The sequence below is a fragment of the Microcaecilia unicolor genome, chromosome 7, assembly GCF_901765095.1.
Source record: "Microcaecilia unicolor chromosome 7, aMicUni1.1, whole genome shotgun sequence".
Lineage (NCBI taxonomy): Eukaryota > Metazoa > Chordata > Amphibia > Gymnophiona > Siphonopidae > Microcaecilia > Microcaecilia unicolor.
Genome location: NC_044037.1, coordinates 180540670 through 180562316, shown reverse-complemented (window position 1 = coordinate 180562316; position 21647 = coordinate 180540670). Strand labels below are relative to the sequence as shown.

Sequence of the window (21647 nt, the reverse complement as noted above, 5' to 3'; positions counted from 1 at the left end):
CAGTGTTCTGAAGGATTTGAAGGGTTTTTTAAGTGTGCGCGGCAGCACTCAACTATCTGCTTGGAGGCTGTTCTTCGACATGCTTGGAGATTGAAGCAGAATTTTCCGAATTTTGGAGTTGAGTTCCAAGGCAAAGAGGTCAACTATCAGAGTATCCCAGTACTGGAAAATTGTTTGACAAACTTGTGATGAACAAGACCACATATGTGGAGTTAATGCTCTGCTGAGTTTGCCCGCTAATTGGTTGGAAACTCTTGGGATGTATGAAGCTTGTAGAAATGCTTGAAGGTCCAGGAGTATTATCCAAATTTGGTGGGCTTCCTGACAGACTCAGAGAACCCATACCTCTCTGCTTGTTCAGATAAAACATTGTAACTTGGTTGTCTGCAAAAGAATGAATTTCCATCTGATGAAATGAAAAAAAGGTAATTATTGCATAGCACACTGCTCGAAGCTCAAGGAGATTGATGTGATAGGAAGCTTGTGTCGAGGACCACTGGCCTTGGGTACAGAACTGTTGAAGATGAGCTCCCAAACACTACTGAGAGGCATCCGTTGTAAGAATGAGATCCGTAGCAGGTGGAGTGAAGGCTGCTCCATTGATTAAATTGGAATAGTCCAGCCAACATCTGAGGGCCTTTTTGATTTGTAGAGGTCAAAGCTATCTTGTGATGTAATCGCTGCCTGTACTGCTCCCATTGAGCTTTGAGACCCCACTGAATGGGGCACATTTGGCGTTTTGCTATACAGACTACCACTGCCGTTGCCGACATGTATCCTAGGAGTCTGAGGAAGGATCTGGCGATGCAAGTTTCTGCTTGTAGGAGCTGTCTTGCCCAGGTGTGGATTGTCTGTACTCAATCAAGTGGGAGGAAGACTCGAGCTTGGATTGTATTGAGGATTGCTCCAATAAACAGTAGACACTGGGTTGGTTGCAGGATAGATTTTTGCATATTGACAATGAATCCCAGCGATTGCAGAATTGTCATCATAGTTTGAAGAGTTTGTAAGAGATCTGTCTTTGAGTGGCCAACAATGAGTTAATCGTCCATGTAGGAAAAGACAAAGATCCCCCCCTCCTCCTGAGATAGGTTGCTACTACTGCCAGAGTCTTTGTGAATACTATGGGAGCAGTAAACAGACCGAAGGGAAGAACTCTGTATTGAAAATGTAGATTTTGGAATGTGAAACAAAGGTACTTCTAATGCACTGGATGAACTGGGATGCGAGTATAGACGTCCTTTAAATCCAGAATCACTAGCCAAGAGTTTTGGGAAATGAGAGGCAGAATTGTTCATAGAGATTGCATTCTGAATTTTTCTTTTTTGACAAAGGTGTTCAGATATCTCAGGTCGAGAATGGGTCTTAGGCCTCCTGATTTCTTCAGAATTAGAAAATAACAGAAGTAAAATCACTGGGAAGTGTTCACAGGTTCTATTGCTTGGACTGATAGAAGAGGCTGAATTTCCTCTAATAAAATGGCAGAACGATGGGTTGTCACTTTGTTGACCATAGGGTGTGATGGAGGAGGGATTTTGATAAAATGTATCTTGTATCTGTGTTTGATAAGACTGAGAATCCATTGATCTGTGGTAATGTTTTGCCAGGATTGGAAAAAGAAATATGCGACCTCCTCTTGATAAAGTGTCAAAAGCTAGGGGTAGATAGAGGGCAACGTAGTGGACAAAGGTGGAGTCTTTCATGCTCTTGGTCTCGATCTTTGGAATGAAGACAGTTGGGAAGGTCTGGACTGCTGCTGGCGTGAATAAGGTTGAACTTTTTTCTGTATGAAGGTTGGTATGGATAAGTCTTTTGAGAAGATGAGGACCACCTTTTATAAAATGAAGAGTTGTCTGAAGAGGGGTTAGAGAGCTCTTTGAATATAGAGTGGTCTTCTTTAACCTGTGTTACCGCATCCTTCACTTCATCCCCAAAGAGATTGCCCTCCAAACATGGGGCATCTGAAAGTCTATCATGTAGGCTGTCCCCGAGTGCAGTCTATATGTCTAGCTGCAATGGATACCGCCCTCAGGCGTGAAGTTGTGTCATGAAGTTCATAAGTATTTGTGATTAGATGGAAAATGATCTTTTCCTTGCATTTAAGAAACTGGTCAATGGTTCAGGAAGAGGAGTAGAAATGGCTTCCAATGCAGCATAAAGTCTGGAATTTTAATAATGTAATATTTGTAGCTGGTGTGCCGTTATTCTTGAGGCCAGCATAGCTGATGAAAAAATTTTCCTCCCTACTGCATCCAAAGTCTTAGGTTCTTTCTCAGGGGGGTAGAGAGGATGAGACTTTAAGGATTTAGATTTATTTATTACAGCCTCAAACACCACAGAATGATGAGGGCATTGAGATTTTCATGCTCTGGAAAGGGATGAAACTTGTATTTGGTGTCTTGTTGATTGGAAATAGGCCGCTGGCTAAATTTTTGTCTGCAGACCCTGCAAGATGAAGTGAATAGGACCAACAATTGGAAGAGGGAGAATCCACTGCTTTCAGTATGCTCTGAAAAATCATTTTTATTCGTGGTTGTCATTTCTGCTCCTAATGCTAGCTTTCTAAATAATTTTTGTATAAACTTAGCATAATTAATATCTTATGAAGAGGTATTCAGTTTTGCTGTATCTGTTTACTGCAGTTTGCTAGAACAGTGTTTCCCAAGTCCAGTCCTGGAGTACCCCCTGCCAGTCAGATTTGGGAAACATTGTGCTAGAAGAAGCAGACAGCTGTTCAGAGTCAGGAAATAGTTGTTATAGCGGTTCTTCTTCTGAAGAAAACACGTCCATAGGCTTCAGTGAAGTGTGTTGCCATGGCTGTGCAGTTGGTGAAATACTTCTCTGTTTTAAAGAGGGTGCCAGTGAAGGAGTGTGAGGCACTGGAAAAGGAGCAGCATGAAATTGAGGCTGAGCAGAAAATGTTGGAGATGATTGTTGTAACACTTTTGAAAATGTTGTAGTAGAATGGCAACAGCATCCTCAGTGGACTGGAGTTGATTAGTTATAGTAGCTGGAAGTATTATAGGCGGTCCCTTTGGGGGGAGCTGACACAACAGAACTGAGGTCAGTGAAGTGGGTTCCACAGAGCAGTGCTTCAACTTAATTACTTTCTTTGACATTTTTGCTGGAGGTAGAGGCGTGCAGGAAGCTTACATCATAAGGGTTGAAGGTTTGGAGTCACAGGACAGCTTAGACGTGGTACTGTGATTTGGTGAGGTGATTCCAGTTTGTTCCGTCTTTGCAGCTGAAAATGTAGTAAGATACAGTTGTTTTTGATGTTTGTAGTGGTTCTCCACTTGTGGGGTTTCCCCTTTAGCGCTTTGGAAACACTCACATTTTGAATTAGAGCACATGAAGGAATCCCCCAAGGGGCGGGCTCACTGGTGCCAGAAACCTTTGGTATCCAAGGGAGCCCATGGGTTTTGCAGAAGAATGGGCACCTTCTACAGATAAACCCAGCAGTACCAGAATTTAGCCCTTTGGATTGGCAAAGCTCTGTTCTATTGTTAAAGAGAGACGGCTTCAGCTTTCCTTTCCTGATTAGAGAGCAACATCCATTGTGAAACGCAGAAAAGTGAGAACTGAAGAGCAGGATGACATTTCTCTGAGCAGGAAGGTGATCTCAGTATGCTATTGGCTGCTGCTGCTGCTGTTCAAACGAGCTAGGGACAGCGCGTCCGGGCAGGCAGCCTGCAGAGAAGGCTACCAAATGTGTCTGCATTATCCTATGACATGGAGAAAAAGTATATACACAAATGCCTCTTTTCCAGTCACTTCAGATGGGCCCTTATGCTAATTAATATACAAAGCTATATCAGACTACAGCAACTATTCAAACTACTAGCTTTTATCCTACAGAACACAGTATATAATCACCTGCTCTCCAAGAACAATGGCTTCCAGATTTTTGTATCCTTAAGTTAAACTATATTTGGGTATGGGGTGGGGGTGATTTTGAAAGTCTAAGGGTATTTAAATCTGCAGACTTTGCACCAATTCTCAAATGGAAGGCAGCACATAGGGAAAAAAGTATATACAGAGATTTGCAGCTGCTTTTTCATCTGATGCTGTTTTAATAATGCTAAACTACACATACTGCTGCATTCTCCATGACAAAGAACACCACATGTGCCTTTATTCATGACGAGGGTGGATAATTTTCATAAAGCCCTTTTACCTCTGTAAATGATTTTTGAAAACTGTCCTCTAAATGAAGCCCAACAACTAAAATCTACTTGGGAGAAAATGTTGGTGGCCCCTGAAGTTTATCTGCCTGGCACAGAAAACAAAACCTGCCGTAGGACTCAGTGTCTGGAACTCCTTCCAGAGAAAGCTGATTGTATCCATCACCGACCATTTTAGATGAAGATATTTTCATTCACTTACTACAAATAACTGTCTCTTCTCTATCACTGTTTTATAGTATATTCTTATTAATACCTTTACATATCTAATCAACAGTGAGATGTGAATGTGTAGACTGAACTCCATATCACAGCCTTAAAAATCCCAACAAACGTAGTAGACCTTAGGCGAACTACAAACATCACCATAACAATATGGGACTTGACACAACCCTCTGAGGAAAGCCCTGCTTGGGTTTAATCTAATCTAATTTCTATACTTGTATTACACCCTCTCCCTATTAGGTCCAAGGTGGATCACATGAAAAAAAATGCCAGCACAACAGTTGGGAAACAATACAATGGTTAAACCAATTCTTATAATATTTCTAAATGAGTAATTAATACTTTAAATTACTTAATTCCCATCTTGATCACCAATTATGTCTCAAATAATTTTGTAATTGTCAATGAAAAGATATACACAGACAATATTCAAATACTTTATACCGTCTAATCTAAATCAGATGATGTATAATACAACATTGTCTAAATGAAGCCACCAATTGGCTAATGATAGATCTACCTTTCTTTAGTGCCTCAAAATGTAAGGCTGTGCCAAGTTTGAACTGCACAGCACTATCAACAGAAAGGGAGTATGTATCCTGAGATGCCACACTGTCACTCTCACCATCCTATACCCAAGCCAGTGGCTCCAAAACCTATCCTGGGGGCTCCCAGCCAGTTAGGCTTTCAGGATATCCACAATGAGTATTCATGAGACAGATCCTGTATGCAGCAGAGGCAGTGCATGCAAATCTCTCTCATGAATATTCATTACTCTGCATATCAATTGTAACACTTAAAACATTGAGAATGTATACAAATGTCTTTTATTCTAATCTTATAAAAAAAATCAAATATTCTTTTGCACCAAAAAATCTCTCATAAAATTCTAAAACTATACAACAGTGATATATCAAATTCTCACACTCCCTCTCATTCACACACACACACTAGTAATCTAATTACAAATCCTTATTAACATTTTAGTTATCTTTCACAATATTGCTATATGAAGAAACTTATAACAATCTATTAAAATTCCTCAAAGATGCAGACCAGTTCCTCAAAGCTTATTCAAAGCATTTATCCATATGGATTTCCATAAACCAAAATTAAGTTCTTCACATCTTTTTCAAAACATTTATCCAAATGGATCTCCAAGGACAAAATTCAAGTGTTATGTGCTCTGGCTGTGCTTCACTTCCTTTCTTCTAAAATATAGTCTCTCTTCTTACAAATGGAAGACAACCTCTGTACCTAATCCAAATTTAAATGTCTCAAAAGAACATTCCCTCAGGTAATGAGGGATTTTTTGGTGCAAAAGAATAACTATTTGATTAGAATAAAAGACAACTGTATATATTCTCTTAATGTTTACTGTTTTAACTGTTACTTTTGGTACGTAATTAGAGATAAGTTTTGAATTTTATAGTCCATTTAGTTAAAATGAATATTCATGGATATCCTGAAAATATGAGCAGCTAGGACACCCCAAGACAGGTTTGGGAACCACTGCCCCAAGCCATAATCTTCCCCAGTGAGGAGGGAAGAAATGTACCACCACTGCTGCTACTACTACTATTTCCACTTTCTCTTCATTCTGGTCCTTGTTTTTTTACCAAGCAACATACTAAAGGACAGCAGATAAAGACCAGTATGGTCCATTCAATCTGCCTAGTAAGGTAGCTAGATTTGTAGCTGCTGCTCTCTGCAGGTTACCCTCTCTATACCTTTGTTTAGGGTTGTACCTGGTGCTCTAGGGTTACCCCTTTTATGCATTTTTTGAAGTGTGAAAGTCAGGGGTGTAGCCAGACAACAGATTTTGGGTGGGCCTAGGCAAGAATTGGGTGAGCACCAAGTGCTCTCCCCCCCTCCAAAAAAAAATCTCAGCTGGTGGGAAAACGTTTCTTTCCACCTTGGCAGCAGGAATGCACTGAAAACTGAGCATGCGCAGGTGCCGGTGTTGTGGAGAGTTGCGTTTTGTTTACCATCAGGGGGAAATCTTCAGCTGGTGGAGCTTGGGATTCTCACCAGTTACCACTAAACATGTGCTACTGTTGGGTTGGGTGAGCCCACCTGTGGCTATGCCACTGGTGAAAGTCATTTAAGATTTTCTTTGTTTATACCTTATTATATATTGCCTCCTGCAGCAATTTTGCAGGGACCAGCCAATTCCATTATCCTAGCCACAGAATCGCAGAGGGAGAGCGGGCTCTAGTTAAGAATACTAGGAGACATATGGCAGCAGCAGCTACTGAAGCTGCCAAGGCCTGCCCCATCAACAGAAAGAACAGTAGCAAGAACCACCAGCTCTAGCCTTAAATTCAAAAAGAGCAGTGGCAACTGACAAACCAACCTCGGGGCTAAAGGAAATATAGAAAGAGTGCTGCTGCACTGACGGTGCAAAACAGGGAAGCAAGAGCAGTGAGTAAAGAGCTGGAAGGCAGTTTGACATGGTTCTACAGCCAGTGGCAAACTCTATGACAAATGGCACAGCACCACAACAAGCTGAGGGCTATGTCTATTTTTGTTAACAGCTATTTTAGCTGGTCTATTTACAATGCTGCTCAACAAGAAATATATTTGGGAAACAGGACAATAAACTGTCTAATTATAAGAGTGGCATTTAGTTAGATACAACTTAGGAGTAACCAACTGAAATTTTCCCACAAACTTATACTCTACTGTTTCTCTCAATATAGACTATAGAACAACTAACAGGAATCATCATCTAGAAAAGTGTGGTAGAGTAGAGCACTTTTCATCTATAATGGCTGGGACCAAGGTCATTCCACACAAGTAATATTTCTGGATAATGGTTCATTCCCCTTTGGCCTGTGCCTCCCTCTTCCCCAGGTGTGATGGTTTATGGTTTTAGATTGTTTATTTGATCTGTTCAGTACTCCATGAATTTCAATTCAACAGCAAGATGCAGCTCAAACAGCAGATCCAAAAAAGTGAAGAGGCATCAGTGTCTGAAGGAACGGGTTACAGAAGAAGCCACAAATCAGAAGTGCCGAAAGGTATCACAGGTATTCCACAAATGTGAAGGATCGGCAGGAGCTGTGTAGAAATTGGAATCACCAGGAGCACCTATGCACTCAAGTCATTCAGGATTTTGGCTCCAGGTGCACTTCCACCCATCTGATACTGAAGAGATTAGTGAAATAATGGGCAGCCCTTCATCAGGTGTCACTGGATACCAAGATTGGTATTGGGAGTTTCTAAAAATTGGAAGTCTGAATAAAAGTTTATCTATTGCATCTGATCATACAAACAATTCTGAAATACTGACAGCAGCCTAGAGTCCTGTAGGTACCAGCAAACAGACCTTTCTTTTCAAAATGTGGACAGCACATCCAACATAGGTACTTTTGTGCTTGCATATTTTGAATTTGCAAGGAAGCAAAATACGTACCAGAGAGTTATCTGCAGTGATTTGAAAAAGAAAATCATCACATATATTTCATTTCCCTCAACCTAACTCCACCTAATTCTATCTGCATATAGAAGTGCAATTCTCAAATATTTTTACACAGAAAAACAAGCATTCACAATGTGAAATGTCTTGACTATAGCCTCTACAAATCAGACTAATATTGATTTTCTTCATCCCAAAGCATGCCCCATAACCAGATAAGCTGAGGTCAATTTTCAATGCAATTTACAAAGGTAAAAAGCATTCTATAAATATTAATCAGCTGATTGAAAATTTCCCTCTCTCCATGTGGCTAAAGTATATGTTTTCTTTCACAACATGTATAGTTTTAGACACAATGAGAGATGGTCCTCGGTAGAAAAGAAGCATGGTAAGGGGTTCAGATCAGGATAAAGTGCATACATATATTGAATTTTTAACTCTCTATATGTACGTTCCCAGTAAAATTCTACCTGTAGAAAAAACCTGAAGCAACTGACCATGTAGATGTGATACATGCAAACTTTGGCTTTGAGAACTGACCCAAAGGCTGCAGGTAAAAAATATTCATATTATCTGTTCCAATACAGGTAGTTTAAAAATCAATCCAATTACTAGCTAATAACACCACTGTTCAAGGAACCTTCCCTGTGTCACTGTGGTGGTCAATGGACAGAATATGCAAGAAAAATAAATTATCATACCATATAATACTTAATTTTCTGCAAGATGTCATCATTTGTCATAATGAGCTCTTTTGCTGTTGTTCCATCTGCTATGTTGGCAAGAATACATAACGTCTGCAAATGTATTAAAAATCTGTTATTTAAAGTTAGGATAAGCAGCAGGGCATCACTGAAAACATTTCCACTATTTATTCCTGCATGAGATGTTGTTTGCTTTACCAAACTTATATTTACCATCACCACTAACTGAACTAGTCCTACAAAAAACTGGGCTCTTTTGTAAAATGGAATACTTTTTATTGGACCAACAGGAGAATTAGCCAAAGATGATGATGTCCCTGAGCCACTAATTCTACATAGTTCTCTATGTGGTTTCAAAAATTCATCTGTGATAGAATCATGACATGTCATTTTTAAAACACAAATGCACAATACAATATAATTTTGCTTTGTGTAGGTCTTGAGCTCTGCAAGCACATTAGTATATTCACAAGTTAAAAAATAAAACCTGCCTGTGTCATAAGGGGACACTATTATCCTGCTTACATCACTCTCACCCTCTTTCAGTTTTTCTGCCTCATGATTTCCAGGATTCTTCTTCCTGGTCAGTCTCTGTTCCTAGATTTCTTTTCTTGCAAGTCTTTTCCCTGTTCAGTCTATACATTGCAAAGGACGATATATGTCCTCGTCCCCCTCCCCCCAAAGCAAAATGTCTTTCAATAGCATCTCACAGTTCTTCCAAGGTGACTAAAATGCTAAAACGTCACTGCAACATCTTTTTGGCAGGGGAAGGGTGGTGGAAAGTAATTTTCAACAATACTCCCAAGCTGCCTTGTTGCTGATGTCATGTGGAGTAAAAGGTCCACTGCCTATGACTAATGCCCATAATACCAATACAGACCTGTTATGCATAGCACATTATCCCCCTAATTCTACACTGTGTTTCAAAAAAAAAAAAAAAGCTACATAAAGCTTATTTTCTGCATAACTCAGTTAAAACTTGACCAATTTTAATAACATTTGGAGTATATCATCCTGAATACATTTGCGATAAGCATACACTCATGCCAGCCACCTCACCTAAATGATGCCACCATCACCTAGCGATTATCAGCATGATACGCAGAGATGCCATTTTGCTTTAAACATAAACAGTTACCATGATTTTCAAAAAGGAAGATCTGATCCTTATTAAAAATTTATGTCTGGAGGAAGATTCTGGTTCTCATAGATTGGTGCAAGATTGTCTAGAAAAGAGGTGGAGGAGGGTAAGTATAGAAAAAGGCTCAACTGATCACCAGTCAGGAGCAGCAGGGCCTGATCAGTTTGCACTGAAGAAACTATTGTGACACTTGAAGAACCAGGTAGTGAAGTGACGTTTAGGTGAGGTATCTAACGCTGAGTGTAGGCTTATTGCAAATTTATTCAGGATGATATATCCCAATTTTTACTGAAATTGATCAAGTTGTGACAGGGTTATTCAGAAAACAAGTTTTGTATAGTTTCTTTTATTAAACGCAGGGCATGCAGTGTAGCACAAGTTAGGTACCAATTAGGCGTCTAACCTTAGGTACTCAAATGGAAATTAGGTGCCCAAATGGAGGGCAAACAACAGTTAGATACCTAATTGCACTTAGGCATTATTCTATAAGTTAAAGGAACAGCAAAGGGGGTGCACGTCTGGGCAGAGCATAAGTGGGACATGGGTACTTAGGCACCAAACTTATAGTTGTGTACCTAGGTGTCAACATTTACACCTGCCTTTTATATGGTATAAATGTTGGCACCTAAATGGCAACTTAGGGTCTATTGTACAACAGAATCTGGGTGCCCAGATGCCATTATAGAATACTTTTATTTGTAGTGCCCTTTATAGTCCCTTTATGTTATTATCTATGGTAGATGTGTATTTCCATTGCAAAACTGATGATCCTGTGGGGTTGGAATCATTGGAGTTTACTCTTGCAGTAGAGATTTCTGTGACTCACAAGTTGTTCATAAGGACAGAATTTTCTTATCCCCTGTACAGACCCATCAACCAGATCAGGGGTTCTCAACCCCGTCCTCGGGACACACCTAGCCAGTCAGGTTTTCGGGATATCCGCAATGAATATGCATAAAATAGATCTGCATGCATTACCTCCCTTCTATGCAGATCTATCTCATGCATATTCATTGTGGATATCCTGAAAACCCGACTGGCTAAATGTGTCCCAAGGACAAGGTTGAGAACCCCTGAATTCATGAAACCAAGATGTCTTCATGCCTTTTGTCAAATTCTCCAGATCTCTATGTACATCACTAATTATTACATTGTGAACAGATCAGCTCAATATCCAATGAAAGAATACGTGCAAACTTTAACCTTCACTGAGGAAGGGACGTGTCTTATTTAAGAAAATCACTTTGAATACAGTCCTCCAAATGCACTATTTCCTTTCCTTAATGGTTTTAGTCTCATGCATTAATCCAATGGTCCCTAATGTTTCTCAAACCTCACCCTAACACTGTTTGCTTTTGTCTCACTTAGAACGTAAACCGCACTGAACCCTGGAAAGGGGATATTAGCCGTATACAAGAATTGAATTGAATGTCTCAACTGTATCCATAAACTGCAATAAATAAAACTTTACTCCTCCTAAAACGTCATTACTGAGCTCTAAAACATGGTACTATTAGCTTCACATTAAGACCCTACAGAGAGGAGGAAAAGTCATGGAAAGTTTGAAAATACAACCTACTCAGTGTCATACAATCAATGAGCTAACTCTTCCACATTTTCTCTGTAGTTTAATAAAAGAAGGAGGAAAATCTATCAGAACCCAATTCAAATATTATTATTATGGATTTAGCTCACATCTTTTTGCAGAAGGCAACTTTCATTCAGTACATATTCCTCTGTCAGCTTATACTCTTTAAGATTGTGCCTGAGGTAATGAAGGATTAAGTGACTTGCCCAAGATCACAAGAAATGTCAGCAGGATTTAACCCTGGCTTCCCTGGTTCTTGGCCTACTACTGTAACCACCAGAGATTTGTGTGCCAAAAAGGTAAAAAATTTACTATAGGTAAGCCCTGAACTCAGCAGTTCTAGCATAGCACATTCATTTTCAGAAAAAAAATGGTTAAAAAACATAGCGAAATAAGGGCATTTGTGTTCATATACAAGATACCTGAGAAAGAGGCAGACAGTAGAAACATTATTTCTCAGTGTCAAAGAAAACTGCCTTTAAAAAAAATTTCTTAGGCTCTTTGGGTATGAGTCTAAAACTAGACAGAGCATAACTATGAAGAATAAGAAACCCAAAATGGCTAAACAAAGAGGTACAGACAGGCAGTTATGGTTTCTCTTTGAGTCACAGAAAACTGAGTTTTAAAACTCTTTTAGGATCTGTGAGTTCAGACAGCCTGTATACCCAAGGAATCCAAAAAAATGTAAGCATGGCGGATCATCTACTACTACTTATTTCTAAATGCTAGAGGGCATATACAACCTTATACAGGCAAACATAAGAGATAGTCCTTGTATGTTAAGTGGTTTCTATGAATGTTTTTTACACTGGGATGTTTTTTTTTCCCCAAAGAGCAAACAAACCAAAAAAAGAAAACAATATTTTCCTCTTCTAGGGTTAGTGTGCTGGTTGTTTGCACCAATGTTTATTGTGTTCTTTCGGTGTCTTGGTCTATTCACGCCATCCTAGCTGCAACTGCCTGCCAACATCAGCTGTCCTGCCACTGTCTTGTTTCCAATGAAGTGCTCTGTTTATTGTAGAACAGGTGCTGTTCAAGAGATTATGACGACTGATCTGTTTAATAATCAAATCCTGATAGGGGGATGCTCAAAACTCAAATATTGCTGCAATAGCGCGGGAAAGGAACTCCTTAATGATCCACACTAATGACATGCAAACTTAGGCATATTGTTAGCGTTGAGCATTAGGGACTTCCGCGGCATGATTCTGCCTGGACATGCACTCAAAAGCTGTACGTCAAGCACAGCAATTGAGCGCATGCACAGACAAAGCCCTGACTTGCCAAACAAGCCCTGGCCATGCCTCCCTGAATCCCAAAGACTAGCACTGGTGACCTAATGGTGGAAGTCCTCCCAATCCCCTCTTACCTTCATGGAGGTGGGACGGAGTCCTAATCCCACCTCCTGCTGGGTGCTCTGTCTAAATGGCAGCGCCCTGCCCATCCTGGGATGCATTGGGTGGAGCTTAACTACCATATAAGGGAGTTATATGGTAGTTAAGCCACGCCTAGAACATCCCAGGATGCACCAGGCAAGGCAGGGCACGCCCAGAAGAAGGAAGAACTAGGACTTCATCCCTCCTCTTTTATCAAGGTAGGAGGAGGTGGGGGGCCACCGCTAGGTCACCAGGGCTAGTCTTCGGGATGGGTGGCATTTACAGGGGTCCCAATGGATCACCATGGTTTTCTTTTTGGGGGTGGGGGAGGGGGGTCTGGGGTCTACTGGACCATCAGGGTTTAGTGTTTGGAGATGTTGGGGGTCTGGAGTCCACTGGACCACCAGAGCTTGATGGCCAGGCTGCTTGACAAACCTTAATGCTAGTACAAGCTGGCATGTGTTTACGCGGGGCTGGTATTTGGGAGGCGGGGCTAGTGCTGGGCAAGACTTCTGCGGTCTGTGCCCTGAAAATGGCAGATACAAATCAAGGTAAGGTATACACAAAAAGTAGCACATATGAGTTTATCTTGTTGGGCAGACTGGATGGACCGCGCAAGTCTTTTTCTGCCGTCATCTACTATGTTACGCGGGAGGAGCACCCTTCTTTGGTGTGCTGCCTGTTGAGCATTGTGGAGGAATAGCGAATGAGCTCATCAGCATGCATTTGCATGCTCATTGTGCTGTTCCTTCCCTTGCTCATTCGATCCTGCGCTCTGGGCCTCCGAACATCCCGAGCCAGTAAACGCGGGCACTAGACCAGTGCTAATGGCCTCTAGCGCCCTTGTTTACTTTTCAGCATCGGGCCTGAGTGTGCTACAGGGGAAGGTGGCTAGGAGGAGAAGGAGGTTAACTGAAGGGGACACAAAGCAGAAGGTCCACGTACAAAAGAACAGCGAACCTTAGAAGTGATTGTGTCAGATGATCCCAAGGTGACCAAACAGGTAGAAAATGAAATAGTCAAAGCCAGAAGGATGCTCGGGTGCATAGGGAGAGGAATTGCCAGCATGAAAAAAAGAGGCGATAGTGCCCTTGTATAAATCTCTGGTGAGGCCCCATTTAGAATATTGTGTGTAATTCTGGAGACCGTATCTACATAACGAGCCATTGGCTCCAGCACATGACAATGCAACAATTTAATGCTATTAGTAGTAATTTTTATTTTTACATTATGCTTATAACCCTTTTACATGTTTCTATATTTCTATTAGATTGTCTATCAACCTTGCACTGGCCCTACTTAAAAATGGCTAAGGCAAAAAAATTCTTGGTTACTTTTAAGCATATGGTGCTTTAGGTAAGTATTCTGAAGATGGGTAGTGTTATACAGCTTTGAACAACTTGCTTCAGATACCCAAAAAGAGGAAGGCAGAACTGTTCATTTAACTTCACAAACTATTAAATGTGCTTTGACCAATCTTAAGTTTGAGGAAGAAATTAAAAAGCAATTTGAAAGGGATACATTACATTACACTACACAACTAGAAGTGGTATTTGCAGGCTATAAGTCTTAGACTTATAACTTGCAAACACCACTTTTAGTTATGCAGGTTACAATAATAAAAAAAACTGTCCTAAAAGATACATAGTGAGCATAATATTCACAACTAGTTACAGTAATCATTAGCAAAACACAAGTAATAGAACATCTTAATTTGAATGTAACCTAATAAATTTCCAGAATAAAATGGCCTTAAGTAACTTCCTAAAAGACCATTATAGACAAAGGCTATAGCTAAGCTTTGGATTATGCATGCAGAACAGGTATTTATGCTGCCTCAAGTTGACGTTATTAGGTAGGTTCCTGGTATAAATCTTCTGCTACACCCCTCTCCATTCTCTGACATTGCTGTGTAACCTTGCTTACACAAGAACTAAGGGATCCACCATTCTGATCCTACCACTCATGCCATCAGTTTACATCCTCTGCTGTCAATGTGTTTGTATATAGATGCCAGACTTCCCCCCCCCCCCCCCCCCCCCAGCCTGCTTTGCACCTTTCACTCCACTGAACTGCTTTATTCTTTCTGTAGTGCTTTGGTGTCTTCTCCCCTCCACAGTACATAGAAGAAACCATTGCTGCACCTCATTGCTCCTAAATACAAAATGTCCTCCAGGAGAAAAGTTCCTAAGCTAATAAATTTCATGCATCCAAGTATCTCAGGAGACCTTAAGTACTGATGGCACTTGGAATGCTGACCTGCTCTCTCAATAGCCACATCTTTATGGATAACTTCCTTTCACCACCACTCCAATACCAATGCTTCACTTTTTGGGGAGTCTTCCTGACAATGTCAGTGCCATTTTGCCCTACCTCTGCTTTGAAGTCTTCTTGCTACTACTTATTTATTGATTTCACATATTACAGTCCTATTATCTCAGGCGCAGCATTTGGGATTGGCCAATAGTAGCGTCACCCGGTCTGGCACTTTGCCAAAGCTAAAAATAGAAATTTGTGGAACGCAAGCCACACTCCACTGTGCATGAGCGATTGCCTTGCCGCCCATTGCACGAATGCAGTCTCCTCAGTTTACTATTAAAGCAAAAACATAAAGTAAAAATAACCAAGAAGACAACTCCAAGGGGAGGTTGGAGGGACTGCGAGAATATGACGCCTGCTGTCTTCGGAGAATACCTGCTACAGGTATCTTCACTTTCTCTGAGAACAAGCAGATTTCTATCTTCTCACAAGTGGGGATTCCCTAGCATCCAGGCTCACCAAAAACAACAAATATTGTTCAATTGGGCCTCGCAATGGCGAGGACATAACACAGATTAACTTGAAACTATATACAATCTGAATGAGAGTGCAGCCTGGAACAGAATAAAATGGGCCTAGGAGGGTGGAGTTGGATTCTAAACCCAAACAGATTCTGCCACACTGACTGTCCAAACCAACTGTCTCGTCGGGTATCCTGCTCAAGACAGTAGTGAGATGTTGAAGGCGACATCACAGCCTTGAAAATTTCTTCAATGGAAGCTGACCTCAAGTGGGCTGCTGATGCAGCCATGGCTTTGACATTATGAGCCATGACATGACCCTCCAAGGCCAGCCCAGTGTGAGCGTAAGTGAAGGAAATGCAATCTGCCAACCAAATTGAGATAGTGTGTTTCCCGATGGCGACCCCCATCCTGTTGGGATCAAAAGAAACAAAAAGCTAGGTGTACAGCCTGTGAGGCCTTGTCTGCTCCATGTAGTGCAAGGTGTGAAAGCTGCTTTCGCCAGGATGGGCATGAGATCAGGGAACGAATGTTGGCAAGACAATCGACTGGTTCAGATGGAACTCTGAAACTGCCTTTGGCAAAAACTTAGGGTGCGTATGGAGGACTACTCTGTTGTGATGAAACTTAGTATAAGGTGCACCCACTACTAAGGCATGAAGCTCACTGACCCTACGAGCTAAAGTAACTACCAACAAGAAAACGACCTTCCAGGTCAAGTACTTCAGATGGCAAGAATTCAGTGGCTCAAAAGAAGCTTTCATCAGCTGGGTGAGAATGACGTTGAGATCCCATGACACTGGTGGAGGTTTGACAGGGGGCTTTGACAAAAGTAAAACCTCTCATGAAGCAAACAACTAGAGGCTGTCCAGAGATGGGCTTACCTTCTACACGTTGATGATAAGCAGTAATTGCATCTAAGAGTTGGTCTTGAGTCCAGATTCTGAAAAGTGTAGAAGGTATTCAAGCAGGGCCTGTGTAGGGCAAGTAAGGGGATCTAAGGCCTTGCTCTCACAACAGACAGGAAACTTCCTCCATTTAAAAGAGTAACACCTCTTAGAGGAATCTTTCCTGGGAGCCAGCAAGACTTGGGAGACACCCTCCGAAAGACCCAAGGAAGCAAATTCTAGACCCTCAACATCCAAGCTGTGAGAGCCAGAGGCTGGAGGTTGGGATGTAGAAGTGACCCCTTGTTCTGTGTGATGAGGGTCAGAAAACACTCCAATCTCCACAGTTCTTAAGAAGATAATTCCAGAAGAAGAAGGAACCATATCTGCCGCGACCAGTACGGTGCGATCAGAATCATGGTTCCGCGGTCTTGCTTGAGTTTCAACAAAGTTTTTCCCACTAGAGGTATGGGAGGATACGCATACAGAAGACTTGTCCCCCAATTGAGGAAGGCATCTGATGCTAGTATGCCGTGGGCCTGAAGCCTGGAACAGAACTGAGGGACTTTGTGGTTGATCTGAGTGGCAAAAAGATCCACCGAGGGGGTGCCCCACACTCGGAAGATCTTGCAGGCCATGTCCATATAGAGAGACCACTCGTGCGGTTGCAATTATCCTGCTCAGCCTGTCGGCCAGGGTGTTTGCGCATGCCAGATAAGAGGCTCGAAGGAACATGCTGTGTTGGCGAGCCCAATGCCACATCCGAACAGCCTCCTGACACAGATGGCATGATCCAGTGTCCCCCTACTTGTTGATGTAATACATTGCAACCTGATTGTCTGTTTGAATAAGAATAATTTGAGGAGACAGCCGATCTCTGAAAGCCTTTACAGCATTCCAGGAGGTTGATCTGAAGATTTGTTTCCTGGGAGGACCAGGCTCCTTGAGTGTGAAGCCCATCTAAATGAGCGCCCCAACCCGGGAGAGATGCATCCGTCATCAGCACTTTTTGTGGCTGAGGAATTTAGAATGGAAGTCCCAGAGTCAAATTGGATTGAACTGTCCACCACTGAAGAAAGCGTACAAGCTCTGGGGACATTTTAAATGACATCCTGCAGACTTCCTGTGACTTGATACCATTAAGAAGCCAGGGTCCATTGAGCTGATCTCATGTGAAGACGTGTCATGGGTGTAACGTACACTGTAGAAGCCATGTGGCCCAACAACCTCAACATCTGCCGAGCTGTGACCCGCTGAGAGACACGAACCGTAGACGTGAGACAAGATTGTCCACTCGTGTCTCTGGGAGGTACGCTTGAACCCTCTTGTGTGTCGAGCAGGGCTCCTATGAACTCCAAATTCTGGACAGGGTGTAGATGGGACTTTCTAGCACCCAAATAGTCATCCGCATGGACTCCCAAGCATTGTCCTCTGAGGTGCTATTCACCAGCCAATCGTCGAGATATGGGAACACATGGACTCCCAGTCTGCGAAGTGATGCTGCGACTACCGCTAGACACTTGCTGAAGAACCTCGGAGCTGACGCTAGGCCAAAAGACAACACGCGGTACTAAAAGTGATGTGTTCCCAGCCAAACTGAAAGATACTTCTGGTGGGCTGGAAGTATTGGGATATGAGTATATGCATCCTTTAAGTACAGAACGCATAGCCAATCGTTTTTCTGAATCATTGGGAGAAGGGTGCCCAGGGAAACTATCCTGAACTTTTTAGACTAGAAATTTGTTCAGGGCCCTTAGGTCTAGAATGGTACGCACCCCTCATATTTTTCTGCACAAGGAAGTACCTGGAATAGAATCCTTGCCCTTCTTCCCCTGGAGGAATGGGTTTGACTGCATGGGCCTTGGAAGGGCAGAGTTTTCCTCTGCAAGTACCTGCCTGTGCTGGGAGCTGAATGAATGCGCTCCTAGTGGGCAATTTGAAAGTTTGGGGAGCCAACTGAGGGTGTACGCGAGACAGACTATTTGAGGAACCCACCGGTTGGAAGTTATAAGAGGCCACCTTTGGTGAAAGAATTTTAGCCTCCCCCCCCCCTGACCGGCAAGTCGTCCGGGACAAACACTCTTACTGCGGTTATGTTCTGCTGGAGCCAGTCAAAAGTTCGTCCCTTGCTTTGATTGGGGAGCTGCAGGGGCCTTAGGCGCATGCTGTTGACGTGATGAGGAGGTGGATGCAGAAAGCGCCCAACGGGAGAGAAAACGATGGTATCAGCGTGTTTCTTGATTTGGACTGCGACCCCCCTCAACCTTCTTTCCAAAAAGGTTATCCCCCCGGCAAGGGGCATCTGTCAATCAGAAACATGCAGCCATGAGAGTCTGCATATTGCTATACTTTGAGCAGAGATCCTGGATGCCATATCAAAAGTGTCATAAGTTCCCCAGGCCAAGAACTTTCAACATTCCTTCTGCTGCTCGACCAACTGGCAAAAAGACGTGGCAGCACGTCCACCAAATCTTGGAAGTAAACGCTCATGAAGAGCTGATAGGACTATATATATGAGAGATCAGCATTGAAGCCTGGTACATCTTCCTCCCAAAAGAATCCAGGGTTCTAGCTTCTCTGCCTTGGGGCGCCGAGACATAGTCCCTAGTACTCCTGGCTCTTTTGAGAGCAGACTCCACCACCAAGGAATCGTGAGGCAACTAAGGCCTAACAAACCCAGGTTCACTGTGGATCTGATACTGTGTGTCAATCTTCTTGGGCATGACAGGGACCAACAGAGGGGACACACAGTTCCTGAAGAGGACTTCCTTAAGTACCTCGTGGAGAGGGGCAGTCACAGCCTCCTTAGGAGGAGATGTGTTCTCCAGAACCTCAAACATCTTGGCCCTGGGCTCATCCTCCACTTCTAAAGGAAATGGAATGGCATCAGACATTCACTTAACAAAAGATGGGAATGAAAGGCTCTCCAGCGGAGACGGTCTCCTTTCAGGTGGTGAGGAGGGATCAGAGGGAATCCCATAAGACTCATCTGAGGAAAAGTATCTGGGATTTTCTTCTGAATCCCATGGGCACTCCTCCTCGGTGTCAGACAGTATCTCCCTATGGGATCGCAGAGACCAAACCTGCAGCGATGCTGAGGAACCATGCCCTCGAGAGCAGCGTAGAGAAGCCAACTCCCGTCTTGACTCTGGTGAAGCTTCCTCCACCGATGTCGAGGGGGTACCAACTTGGGTGGCAGTCGACACCAGAACTGCAAATGGCACCAGAGGCCGCACCACAGGCTGAGGGTCAGGCAGGGCTGCAGCAGGAGGTATGGCAGGCGCAAGCACCCTGATACTGATACACACTGCTGCATAAGGCCATCCAGCAGATCTGGGAGCAAGGCCCATATGCACTCATTGAGGGCCGACACTGGGAAAAACTGGGGTGCTGGTTGAAGCGCAGGTTGCAGAACCGTGGGTCGATGTGGGAGCAGAATCTCAGCTGCTTGGAGACAGGCGCATCTGCACCTCCTGTATGGAAGGAGAGCGATCCTCCTGGCACCAATGCTCCTTGGGTGCCGAATCCTTCAACACCCCGGAGCTCCCAGCACCGTATAGAGGGTGACCGATGATGATGCTTCTTAACCTTCACCTGAAGCATGTCATCAAGGCTCCTTGGTGCTGATGAGGACAACGTCGAATCCTCACATCGCCTTGGGGTTGGGTCCAAAGATGGACTGTCCCGGGGTGCCTGCACAGCAAGAGGTCTCAAGACAGATGGAGACCCACTCGATGCCTCACTGCTCCCAATGTGTAAGGGTCTCAAAGTAGCCATGCTTACCGATGCCGGTGTGATGCTTGATGTCAATGCCAATGCCACCGACCTCGATGCCAATGCAGACGTCAAGGTACTGGACTTGGCTCCAAAAATCCTCTCTCGTTGAGCCTGTCGAAGAGGGAGCACAGTTAGCAGGGTTATGGTCAGGCCCAAGACACTGCAAACACCAAGAATGGGTGTCTGTTCCTGAGAACGTCCGATTGCACCAGGTACAGCACTTGAAGCCACTGGGAGTCTTCATGGACATGGACAGGAAAACCTCGTCGGCCAAATTAAACAACTTGATGGTGCCTTAAAAAAGGGGAAGGCACAGAAAAAAGAAAGGGAAAAACCCAACCGAAGTCAGGGCCTAAAAACAGCCCAATGACAATGAAAAATAAACAAAACTTAAACCCGGGAAAAGAAAAAAACTAAGAAAATAAAGGACGGGTTTGAAAAAAAAGGGCCCAAATAAAGGAGCCACAAGAAACCGAGAAAAATTAACCAATAGGAACTGAAAAGCTCTCAAGACCAGGTGAGTGAGGAGCAAAACAAAAAGCGCACCTTCTCCTCACGTGTAAAAAAAGAGAACTGAGGAGCCCGCATTCGCGGAACGGGTAGGAAGACGCTCGCACTCCACAAAGCTCTATTTTTAGATTTGGCAAAATGTCAGCCCAGGCAACGCAGATCAGTGTCACCTACTTGTGAGAGGATAGAAGCTTGCTTGTCCTCAGAGAACAGATGAAATTTTAGGTAGCTTTCCGATTTTCATTTCATGTGATCTTTCTGACAATGTGACAGTAAGTATGGTCTTGCCACCAAATTGTCTCAGGCAAATGTGTCTATGGAAACACTTGGATACTCTTTCATGCACCCCTGAAACTCATTTTCCCTCAAAACTCCAACCTTGACTTAACCCTCTTGGTGCTTCTTTGCCCAATGCACAGAGGTCTTGGACTCTATGCCACAGCTGGTGCTGCTTTGTCCCTTTTCCCAGTGTCACAGGACTTTCATTCCAATGATGGTGCCACTTTACCCTCTCCCAGTAACTAGGGGATTTCCTGTGAATGTTGGTGTTGCTTTGCCTCCCTCCCAGTGCCTTACAGTCATCATTTCACTGTTTGTGCTGCTTTACCCCTCTCATGGTGGCTTGAAGTCTTCATACCACTGTTAGTAACCTATGCCCTTCCTTTGGTTCCATGCATACTTCATGCCACTCTTGATGGCTTGAAGTGCTGTTACCTCTGTGGCAGATGCCTGTCAGCAAGTATGATTACAACTGGATGGAAAATGCCACTATTAGAATACGCAACTGCTTACACTATTCACTTTAATGGACCCAAATATACCAAATGACGCAAATAATTTAAAATTAAAAAAAAAAATCCAAATCACACGAGTAATTTAACAGACCATGAAGTGAACCAAACTTTTTTGCCCTATACATATTTAATCTGTATCAACCAAATATTTTGATTCACGTCCACTATACCTTTGTGCTAACATTTCAATCCATGGTTTACTAAGTTATATTTCTTTAAAATACCAAAGTAGTTTACAAAAGGCTGCGAGAACAGCAGGA

The 21647-nt window shown here is 42.9% G+C and overlaps 1 protein-coding gene and 1 long non-coding RNA gene across 3 annotated transcripts in view; both read right to left on the bottom strand.

The window, feature by feature from the left end:
* ARMC8 (armadillo repeat containing 8) overlaps positions 1–21647 on the bottom strand; it is a 191650-nt gene that overhangs the window by 32016 nt on the left and 137987 nt on the right. For both annotated transcript variants that reach the window (XM_030208942.1, XM_030208943.1), the window contains exon 19: positions 8532–8627. In XM_030208942.1, coding sequence (XP_030064802.1) covers positions 8532–8627 — 96 coding nt within the window. The remainder of the gene's footprint in view (positions 1–8531; positions 8628–21647) is intronic.
* LOC115473822 lies at positions 17828–20711 on the bottom strand. Its single transcript, XR_003942759.1, has 3 exons — positions 20701–20711; positions 18385–18387; positions 17828–17923 (listed from the first exon to the last, which is right to left on the bottom strand). It is a non-coding gene; the product is annotated as an uncharacterized LOC115473822 (long non-coding RNA).